Source organism: Lepisma saccharinum, chromosome 1 (genome assembly GCF_977018435.1).
Source record: "Lepisma saccharinum chromosome 1, izLepSacc3.1, whole genome shotgun sequence".
NCBI classification, from domain to species: domain Eukaryota; kingdom Metazoa; phylum Arthropoda; class Insecta; order Zygentoma; family Lepismatidae; genus Lepisma; species Lepisma saccharinum.
In genome coordinates, this window is record NC_139229.1 from 216,383,275 (window position 1) to 216,395,609 (window position 12,335).

The 12,335-nt window shown below is 37.1% G+C and overlaps 1 protein-coding gene across 1 annotated transcript; it reads right to left on the reverse strand.

Moving 5' to 3' along the window:
- Positions 1-7,503: 7,503 nt before the first annotated feature.
- On the reverse strand, positions 7,504-8,484 carry LOC145991766 (uncharacterized). Its single transcript, XM_083127818.1, has 3 exons — positions 8,408-8,484; positions 7,916-7,964; positions 7,504-7,819 (listed from the first exon to the last, which is right to left on the reverse strand). The coding sequence occupies exons 1-3, from the start codon at positions 8,423-8,425 to the stop codon at positions 7,569-7,571; spliced, it is 318 nt and encodes a 105-aa protein (XP_082983944.1). The 5' UTR covers positions 8,426-8,484; the 3' UTR covers positions 7,504-7,568.
- Positions 8,485-12,335: the final 3,851 nt, after the last annotated feature.

The window sequence follows — 12,335 nt, forward strand, 5'->3', positions numbered from 1 at the left end:
ATTGGCAGTTGTTGAAAATTTACAGCAAATTGTAGCTAATATCAAGCAACAGCTAGGGACCATGGAATCCAATCAAGCAAATGCTCTGTCTGTTTTTGCCACCCAGCTACAAGAGATTGTGCAACAATACAAGAAACTTGTTGTGGACATAAAAATCAAGCCAGGCCATGATGATGTTGTTAGGACTATCAATGAGCACCTTGAATCTGTAACAAGTAGATTGCTTACAGCAGAAAAAGAAATAACTGGCATAATCGAGAATCCTAAACATACATTAATTCTTGAATTGTACAGTGTCCCCAACAAAGAATATGATTCACCATTTACACCATGTGGCAAAATATATATGCTGTCTCCTGCACAATTTTATTACCAGTTTTTTGTTGGGGGCACACTGAGACCAATCAAGATCAAATATTGGCTTCAACCACAGGCACACCACTACCCCACCTTATCAATAACAAATGCTGACAACAAACCAAAAATCACCAGTGTAGAGTTAGAGGATTTTACAGATCCCAATACATTAGAAACATCTTATGCTGAAGATGATGGCTCTCTGGAATTTTATATACAAATAGGAGACAAACTGTATTTAGAAAATCCTGTAGTATCAGCTGCTGAACACCCCATAGTTGCAATATTCTTGTTTTCATATTATGTCTAGACAAATTATTGTTGATGAATTACACAGACAAGCCAGACATAATTATAAGAGACTGCCAGTAGTCACAAAAGGCATAGATGATTTATGGCAGTGCGACTTGATTGAGATGGCAAGTGGACAGCTGAAAAACTTAGACAAAATCAACAAGGGCTACAAGTATCTACTCACTGTCATAGATACATTTTCAAAATTTGCCTGGGCTGTGCCACTCAAATCCAAGACTGTAAAATGTGTTACAGAAGCCTTCAGGACAATCATCAATCAGAGTGGAAGATCACCGCGCTATTTGCAAACAGATAATGGCAAAGAATTTTTTAATTCTGTGTTCCAACAATTTATTAAAAGCCAGTCAATACAACATTATTCGAGTTACAGTGATCTCAAGGCCTCAATTGTAGAGAGATTCAACAAAACCCTAAAAAATCTTATGTATAAACAATTTACACTTCAAGGTAATTATAAATGGCTTAATATTCTTCCAGAACTTCTACATAAATATAACAACTCGGTCCATTCCACAATCAACATGAAACCCTCTGAAGTAACTTCATCTGATGAGCAAAAATTGATCAGGACTGTTTATTATCCTAGATACCAGCCAACAACAAGAAAAGCCAAATACAAGGTAGGTGATCAAGTAAGAATCAGCAAATATAAGCACTTATTCAAAAGAGGCTTTACAAGAAACTGGAGCACTGAATTATTTACAGTGGTTCAAGTTAAACCTGGGACCCTTAACACATATATAATAAAAGACCACCGAGGAGAAATTCTCAAAGGCAGATTCTATGAAGAAGAACTCAACAAAACTAAGCAGCGTGACACATATCTCATAGAAAAAATCATCCGCAGAAAAGGCAACAAGTTACTTGTCAAATGGCTAGGACTTCCAGAACACAGCTGGATCGATGCAGACAAAGTGATAATATGAGCACCTGGGATGTTATAAAAAGGCTGCCAGAACCTGAACAGCAGATTAAGAGAAATGACAAGTTGCTGCCTGATAATATTAGATGTCTTATTGTTGGGCCATCGGCTTGTGGTAAAACTACACTAATGATTGATAATTTTTTATTGGCACCCAACTGGTTAGACTGGAAAAAAAGGCACTTGTATGTCTTCTCTAAGAGCTTGGAACAATTAAAATATCAGCAACTGATGAAGCTATATGATGGACTGGATATAGCCACTTTTGAACCAGATGTTAAGCCACTCCATGAATGTCTTGATAACTCTGTTGTTGTGTTTGATGACATTATACTGGATAATCAAAACAAGGTTAGAAATTTTTTTACACAGGGGCGACACAAAAACATTGATTGTTTCTACCTGGCACAGACTTTTTCTAAAATTCCGAAGCAGCTGATCCGAGACAACAGCAATTTTATATGTGTGTTTCATCAAGATCATACGAACCTCAAACACATACATGATGAATATGTAGGTGGGGACTTGAGCTACAATGATTTTTCCAAGTTTTGCAGTAGGTGCTGGAACCAGGACAGTTATGGGTTTGTCACAATTGATATGACAAGAAAACCCAATAGTGGCAAATATAGAAATAAAATCAACAATTTTCTAGACATTGAAACATATATAAATAACCATGAAAAGGCCAATCATTGATGATCTTAAATTAAGAGATTATCTTGTAAAAAGATTTAAGGGATGGAAATCAGAGAACCGAGGAATTTATGAACAACACAAACAAACAGAACAGCCTATTATTGATGCTATTAGTGAATTAGGTAAAAATATCAAAACTGTTACAGAGCAAAATCAAAATTTGATCACAGAGCTTGTACCTGTAGCTGCTAGGAACATATTAGATTATCCAATCACCCCACTTTCTAGTATTCATACACCTAGTCCTGTTGCTCCTCGAAGAATTGAAGCTACTCATGATCCTATTGAATTGGGTCTTCTTGCTCAAAAATATTTAAGCACACCTAAAGACAACAAAGATGAGGTCTTTGGCTTATATGCTGACACAGAGCGTGATGGTAGGATCATACATAGAATTGGCAATTTCAGAGTAACATTTATGGGAGATGATATAATTGTATATTCAGAATCTCATCTTGGAGAAAAAGGTGGTTTTGTTAAATATCCCGGCACACCTGGGTTGTGGGAACTGATGACTAGGAAAAGGCCTGGCAACTATACAGATCAAGATTATGAGCACTACAAAGAAATACTAATAAAATCAGATGCTCTATACCAGAACAATGATCCCACACAAAAAAGAGTCAAGTCTAGCAGTGGAGCAAAATACAACAACTTAATCAAGCCCATATGGTCACAGATCAAGACTGGCAGTGGAATCAAACAATACAACACCCTGCCTAAAGAATTTGTGTGGGTTGATGATGTCAGGAAACTTGTAGATAGGTTATTGGTGATAGCTGGGGAGGAAAATGCTGGCAACCACATTTTTTACAATGAAACGGTTGGAATTATGGACATGATAAGCACAAAATTGTCTAATTTTATAGTGAATGACACTAAGGGGATTGGATATCTTATAAAAATTATTAATACTCTACCACCTAAATTTTGGAATATTTCTGAGGGTCGAGGGTTGGTTAATGACATTATAAACAAGCTGCCATTTGAACTACATATTCCAGGCTATCAGTATTGCGGTCCCGGTACAAAATTGGACCATAGATTAAACAGAGGGGACCCTGGTGTTAATCCCCTAGATGCTGCTTGTAGAGACCATGACATAGCATAGAACACACATTCTGATCTTGACAAGAGACATGTTGCAGACAAGAAATTAGAAGAGGCTGCATTTGGTAGATTTGTAAGCAAAGATGCTTCTTTGAGTGAGAGAATAGCAGCATTGGGGACCACCATAGCTATGAACACCAAACAAAAACTGGGGTGGGGGCTGTGAATATATATATATAATAAACCTAGAATGAAGGCCAAGGGTGTTATGTATCAAATACCATATGCAGGTCTTAAATCTCTTAAAACTATTGATAGCCTTTTAACCAAAAAGCAGCGCAAGAAAAAAAGCTCTTGTCTTGCCAAGGGCCATGGTATGAAATTGTTGCTTAGTACCCCCCAATTAAAAAAATTACAACAATCTAGAAAAAAATCACATGTGGGGGGTTTCATATTTACTATCCCGGCCATCTTAGCAGCACTTGGGGCTGTTGGGAGCTTGGCTGGGGGATCAGCTGCCATAGCAAAAACAGTAATAGATGCCAAAAAAATAAAGGAGAATTAGATGAATTGAAGCGCCATAACCTGGCCATGGAGAAACAAGGCAAAGGTGTTAAGAGAGCCATAAATAAGTTTAAAAGAAACAAGAGCCGCTTACAAACCAAGATATTGAAGCTTTTATCAAGCCACTGGGCATAAAAAATTTTAGAGGTGTGTACATGTCTGATTCTTTACCAGAACAAGCACTCAACAAAGAGTGTGGCATTGTTAATTTGGATAAGTACAAAAATCAGGGCACTCCCTGGATTTGTTATCTTAAATATTTAAAAGATGAGGCATTTGTGTTTGATTCATTTTGAGGTGTTCCACCTGAAAATTTAGTAAAATATCTAAAATCAACTAATCTTTATTACAATAATGCCCGTGTACAAAATTTCAAAGATGTTAATTGTGGACATTTGTGTTTATCTGTTCTTATATATATGTCTCAAATAAATAAACCATCAATTGAAAATTTTCAAAAGGCCTTGTGGTATTTAAAACATCATGGGGGTATTCCATCTCACCAGCCAAAATTCAATATTGAAACTCAAATTACATGATGATATAGTATATCCCAAAACAATAGCTCTCAGAGCATTTTATGGCATGTACTTGATCCCTAATATTACACACCACAACAACAAAATTGCAGTTGGTGATCAAAATATTGTCATCACTCCAGGGCAGTATAATCTGTCCACTCTAAATGCTCAATTACCCAGAGGTATAGTTTTAACTCAAAATTCTGTCACTCACAGAGTAGAGATTGTATCTGCTACAGAAACAGTGGATGTGGGTACTATAGGAGAGCTGTTAGGCTTTGAGAACAACACAAAACTTGAACCAGCCATCAAACACACTGCTATTAATATACCTAAATTCTTAGCCATAGAGACTTTAAATATTCACTGTAATGTGGCTGAGGGTATGATCACCAAATCAAATGGTATAGGCACTCACAAACAAACTGGCATCATTGCAACATTTAAACCTAATTCTGAATTTATGGAGCCCATCATCTACACTCCATCCCCAACATTATATTTTCCTGTGTGCCATAATAGAATAGATAACATTGAATTGATGGTTACTAATGAAAAAGAAGAATTAGTTGATTTTGCTGGAGCCACAACAACTGCAATCATAGAGATTAATATTTAAATAAAAATACATACAAAAAAAATGGAAAATATTGAGAGTTATGAGCTACAATCATTCCCTCCAAACAGGAGGACCTTTGCAAATTTAAATCAACCCAACACAGAGATTGAGGTTCATCTTGATGTAGGGGATGGCTTTATACACCCCCACAGAGCAGATCTATACATCAAATTTGATGTTGTAAAGCTCGATGAACAGATTATCCGGCAAATTCAAATATAAGATTGGTGGATAATTTTGTGCCACATCTGTTCTCTGAAATTGAGATCAGAAAGCATGGTGTTGTTATAAACAGAGTGGATTATCCCGGCATTACCTCCACAGCTTTGGCCACACTAAAATTATCCAAAACCGAGGCTTCTTACTACAAAATAGGTGGATTTGAGGCTGGTGATAAAATTATATCTAAGAGCCACACAGTGCTGTTCCCTATGCGCCTGTTGCCAGGATTCTTCTCAGATTACAACGATATTATGTGGAAGGGTGGTTTAAGAATCACATTTAGAAGAGCTGCCAATGATAATAATGCTTTGATGAGGTACAGTACATTAAACTCTACAGGGGAAGCTCTGCCCAATACCCTACCTGATGAGGGCAAGTGCATTATTCAGACTATGGAGCTAAGAATCCCAGTTGTTGAATATGAAGCCAGTTATGCTCTTAAATACAAAGCAGATATAATAAAAAATCCACTGGTTCCTTTACAATTTTATACATATCAATGTGTACAGAAGCCTGCCGCTGGTACTTATTATGAGTTTGATGCTACAAATTCATTCTCCAGTATACAATATGACATGCCGGATTTTGTGGTGGTACTGTTTCAGACTGGAAGACACAATAATCAGGAAAAAAATTCAAGTAGATTTGATAACTGCAACATCAAGAACATATATCTTAAAAATGGCTGAAATGAGGTGTTCCCCAGAGAAAATTATAATTTAGACATGTCCAAGGATGATTTCCTTAAATTATATGAAGCATTTACAGCATACAAAAGGGTCACTACTGGCAATACTGACATGTATTACACACCAGATGAATTCAAAGCATAGAGACCCATGTTTGTCATCAACACTTCAAAAAGAAAACAAGTTGTGGTTAATGACAGGACAAACATTAAAATTATCTGTGAATTCCACGATACACTTCCTGATGACACTATATGTAGTGATATTCTCATAGGTGAAAAATCATATGTTTATGATGTAAGAAATGAGAGAGTCACAGAGCAATTCTAGAAGAGCTCTGCTTATTACATTGTCTTAGTACTAGATATATGAGTTGAGGCTGGTGTCCAATTAAAATATTGAGCATATTCCAGGTAACAAGTATTTAAGCATATATTACATTATATTATTGTGTAAGCAAAAGCTCTTATAAGCATTTTTGGCCTAGTTTTAAGTGTAGCCAAAACAATAACAAGAGGGGCATATTTTTGACAAGCTTATGGACAACAAACTGAGAGATGTAGCTTTTACACACTTGGCCAAATCTGTCTGTTGAGGCTTCTTCATTTGTACACTAGGGCTCAAAATTCTTTAGATTTAAATATGAACACACATGGCCGATTGGGGCATATGCCCCCCCTTGACATTGTTTTAAGTGTAGGCAAATCTGTATATTGAGGGTTCTTCTTTTCTACACTAGGATTCAAAATTCTTGAGGATTAAGAGCATATCACACTTGAAGAATTGGGGAATAAGAGCATCTTGCCATAATTTTAAGTGTAGGCAAATCGGGCTGTTTAATCAAATGACCTCTACTTTTCTACACCTATAAGTGGTCCCAAAAGTAGCATCAATTATACTACTTTTGCGTAATTATTCTTGATTTTATCACAGCGTCGCGTGATGAACTGAATTTTTTTCTTAGCCATTTTTATTTGTTGTGTCCGCTTTATGCACAGTAAGGATAACTGGGACTCGAGCTACAGTTTAAAGGAGGATCCGAACAACTATGTGCCTCCATCGGGTATCGAATCCGGGACCTCTTAATTGCAAGGCGACGACGCTACCTTTGCGCCCTTGGGGAGACACTCAAAGACAATCGGGAATGGATCTAAATGCAATGTTATATCTGATCCACTACGCAAGATGGGTACTGCATCATGAATCCACTAACAAATTAATGAAGCTTTGTTTAATGACGCCCAGAAAAAATACTACTTAGTAAGATGCATATAAAAGTGATGATAGTGATGATATTAAGGGTTAGCAACCTGACATTCCGGATTTACGTACAATACAGGAATTGCTAGTTCCTCAACGAGAAACCCGAGTTGTATTCGAAAAACCTTCTACGATAACTTTTGTTGCATTTTCATAACTTGTTCAGTATGGGACCAGTTTGTAGATGATACTGAACGGGAAGAATTAGGATCCCACGACAACCTTTGCATCATAGGAATATGTTACAACACCACATAATTAAAGTCATGAAATTATATTGTTGATTGCCATTTTATTTTTAACAACTTCAAAACAAATATTTATGAAGTTACAGGATCACACTTAATAAATTACCCAGCGTAAGCAAGGCCACCTTGTCCGTAACCACCAAAGACACCGAGACCACCAAGTCCATATCCTCCAAGCAGGCCAGCACCACCAAGTCCGTATCCGCCATACAACCCATGGCCTCCTAATCCGTAACCACCGAAACCAAGTCCGTATCCACCATGTCCTAGTCCGTAACCACCGGAAATAACTGGAATACTCTTAATGGCAATGAGGTTGTTGTTTTGGCTGCTTACTCCAGTGACACCGACAGCTGAAATCATAAATCGCATGTGTCAAATTAATAACGTGGGACTGGTATCTATTTCATGTTATTGCCATTCGTTTCTCTAACGAAATGTATACTTACCAGTCGCAGTCCCGATCAGGAGGGCAAGAGAAACCACGGCAAGACAGATCTGAAAGTAGAATATACTGCGTAAATAATCTGTTGTATGATTAAATGGTACATGAAAATAAGATATTTTCTCCACATCAACTAAACACACACAGAGCTAACAATTCATAATACTTGGCTCTTCGGCACCTATGGTTGATATTTTTTTTAAAAATACGCTACATAAAAGAAATGTATGGTTGCGTTGCAAATGAAAACCTTGAAAATACAAATTCAATGCGAATTATAAAGGCTGATTCGCTAGGCTGCCGATGGTGATAGTTTTAATAATGTTCTAGTATCAGGAAACAAATCTCCGAAAATGCAGGTGCTGTAAGATTTCACTCGGATGCAAAAAATAGGCGTCCTACTTAGTTTTGTTGAAGATGTCGAGACGGAGTACACTTTCCTCACGTATTAAACACAAGACTGTTTTTCAAACAATCACATCTAGTGGGTACTTACTACTTTATTGAAAGACATGTTCTTGCTTCGATGTGTTCAATGAAACTTCTTGATCATTTCAGAACCTCCGACTTCTTATATCCATTTTCGAAAGGACGTGCTACTACGAGAAAGCCAAAGTTCGCCATTGGGAATCACGATTTCCCTAGAAAGCTTTTCCTTTATCACCAACCTTCACCTTCATTTTCAAAGGAATGAACAAACACATATTGTTCGAGAAAATAAATCTCTTCCGTCAAACGAATTACTCCCTTATTAAGTCAATCTATGAACTACATCTTTAATTAATTTTATCTAACACTCCTTAGGTCAAGTGATCTGCCACAAACAATATGCGACAATACTAAAAATTAATATTATTTTCCTTGCGTCAATTTCATGACATTGTTCTCCATGATTTGATCAAGATATTTCAACGGATAGATGCACGTAATTAAGAGCTAGAGTTATGTAAAGAGAATTTAAGAACTTTCCGTTTTCCGGTTGCACATAAATTTCTTTTCCGTTGAGCGTTGGGTATAAGAGAAGGTGATGGAGATTACTTGCTACATTTCACAGCTACTCCTGTAGAACAGCAGCAGAAATGAAGCTTCTCGTTGTAAGTTTTATTTCATTTCGTAGTTTTTCTCCAGCGCATATCTTTTAAAATATCATCATTTTGTTGGAGGATTGCGATGATACTTCTGATGAGATGACATGTGATGAATCTACCTACATAAGTGATTGGTTGTTTTCGTCGAGTTTAAGTTATCAATTAAATTCGCATTGTATTCTCCTTTAACATTTACGTTGTGCGTAAATGTGGAATCCTTTCCCAATTTCATTATATCTACGAATTCAAATAATTCAATATGCGATGAATAAGTTAAAACGCTATTCATTACATGATTCGAAAAATAGATTTTGTTCGCGTGAGTGTAAACAAGACATGAATTGGAACGTTTCACTAAATATTTAAGAAGGTGATCATTTGCTAGTGCGTTGCGATTCTATATAATGCTCATGTGTCGTTGTGTACTTCACATGATTACCCAAAGTGATTACAAAACTAAGCAACGAACAATCAATTCTCAAACCAAACAGTACTACACGACTTACGATGTTCCATGAGATATATTTAGAAATGGATCCCAATCCTATGTAGTTTTGTGCAATGTCTATAGCTGCTCTTTAATTCCTCTTCCCTGTTGCGTTCAATGAATCCATTAATTCACTTGCACTAGTGTGAGTTTGATATTTTTAGTTTGTTTCTTGCTTTAAGTCTACTTTACGCTCAGTTAGTGTAATCGGTAATTTTCCTACAGTTCAGAGACTGCCTCTACCGGCTATCGACCTCGGTACCCCATTATTGTAAGGCGACGAGGTTACTTGTACGCCATCTACGAGGCCCATTTAACTTATTCTGAAATTCCATTTTGTTCCAAATTTCATACAGGCTTCTTGTATATTTTCCCAGTTTTAGGAATAAATACCCAATTTAGCCCAACCTCTGCTGTGAAAGTGTGTGTACCAACTAACATAATATAATTAATTTTATACTATTTTTGTCGTTTCAGGTATTATTCGCCCTTTCAACATCCGCTCTTGCTATTGGTCCTATTGATTATTATGTGAGTAATTTAGAATATGACTTTTGAAATTCAGATCGCTAGTTGCAATATACAAGTTTCTGTGTTGAAATACAGAGATAAAACCTATTGTTGTGTACCATTACGCGTGTTGAACTGTACTTTCTTTGATATACGATGCGCACAGTTAGTACAATGCAAACAACTAAGTATAAGCGATACTATAAATGAATAATGATGGAAATGCATCGTACTTTCAGGCCTACCCTAAGTACCAGTTCGGATACGCCGTGAGCGACCACCACACGGGTGACAACAAACAACAAACTGAAGTCCGAGATGGCGATGTTGTTAAAGGTCAGTACAGCCTTGTGGAACCCGATGGCAGTGTCAGAGTAGTAACCTACGGAGCTGATGGTGTGAACGGTTTCAACGCGGTTGTGAAGAGGCTTGGACTAAATCTTCACTCTGGATATGGGCTCCACGGCTACGGAAGCTATGGTTCGGGATACGGTGGTTACGGTTTCCTTGGATAATTTATTAAGCTCCTAATTTGGTTTTGTATTCATGTAAATATGTAAGATTTCAAATAAATCACTATGAGATAAATTAGATATCGTATTATTTTTAAAAATGATTTCATCCGCGTAAGGGTAACAAGAGATAAATTTGAACATTTCACGAAATAAATAAAAGTGAACATTTGCTAATACTTGACGATTACACATCATTTCATTGAATCTTGCAAAAATCGATATGTTGTAGACGTTCTCAGTGGAAAAAGACATTTCTCAAACAATGATATATTTGAAGAAATGCGAAAATTATTATTTTCCAAATTGTAATTAATCAGATCGTGAAGGACACTAAATATGATGAACCGAATCCTGACATTTATTCACGATAATGAAAACCTAACAAAATACACATACATATAAAGACACGACGTGTTGGGGAATATATTTGTATAATATATATCATGAAGCTGGGTTTCAGACGAGAATGGCGTTAAGTGCCACGGAAGGTATCTCGTTCGAGTGGCGATCTACTTTCGGTCATATATTTTTCTAATCGTCACTCACCCTCATCGTGTCGCAATTATAGCTCTTTCCAGTCTTACGGCGGGCGTTCCATATGCTGGCAAGGGAAGTGGGGAGCGGAGAAACGACCAATCCAGCGCGATAAGAAACGCAACAGCCTGTAGAACGAGGCTCCCCTCGACGTCGTAACTCTCGGCGCAACCGCTGTTATCTGGTTGGTCTGCTGCGTATTCCCCGCTCCCCACTTTCCATGCCAGCATGTAGAGTGCCCGCCGTAAGAGTAGAAAAGACATTGCCGCAAGTGACAGAAAATGAAAATACGAATGCACACTCAAAATACCCTTCCTTGCAAATTGAGAACTTCTTTGCTTTGTTGAAACAAGGAATTAGGATAGGAGGAAGTTATCTTTGAAACTGAATTGATTTTTCTTCCATGCACTTACTGAAATTTGCCTCATCAACACTGGATGAAACGAAGGTTACTTTTCTAGAGCTTTGCATAATAAATCTAAATAATTGTGTATAGAAACCTTATCCACCCACAATGTAAAAGGGTTCGAAGCACAGTATGCCGTTCAAGGATATTATCCGGTTCTAAGGTGAATGTTCGGCCCAAGCATTATTCTTCCCATCTTTCTACTGGTTAAATTTTCCAATCCACTATAGTTGTAATCTTCCTCATTCCCGAAAATAACTAGGAGAGGAACATTTACAGGAAAATTGTTACCACATCCGGTCGTGAGTCTTAGAAACGAACTGTTGTATGACATAGTAGAGTATATTAATGCTGGGAAACATTGCAATTCTGATTCCTCACCACATTTAATATCATTACCATTAAAAGCTATGGGAAGTTAAATCGTGTGATATGGGGTCCCGGGTTCGATACCCGGTGAAGGGTCATAGTGGTTCGGACTCCACTTTAAACTGTAGGTCCATTCCCGGTTAGCCTTACGTGCATAAAGTGGATTCAAAACATTAAATCAACCAACCAAATCGTGTGATATTGTAAGTATTAGGTCTATTTCCATTCGCTACTCACAGTATAAATATAGAATGTTTCTGTGTATAACATATTTGGATCAATAGATAGCTAGCCTCCTCTTAACGTGACGTTGGCTTCATTTTCTAAATGTGTCTTCCATCGAAATTTGCTGCAATACTTTCTGAAATTTGCTGTTTGTTTTTCAGTGTCATTGTATTGTGATGTGTACGGGGCGCAAAACAGCGAACATATATTGTCTTTGCGTAATTATTCTTGATTGTATCACAGCGTCGCGTGATGAACTGAATTTTTTCTTAGCCATTTTTAAATGTTAT

Excerpts from the sequence above, each read along its gene's own strand:
- LOC145991766 (XM_083127818.1), bottom strand. Across the intron at positions 7,820-7,915 it reads CCTGATCGGGACTGCGACTG|CTGTCGGTGTCACTGGAGTA; the intron begins GTAAGTATACAT and ends TTATGATTTCAG.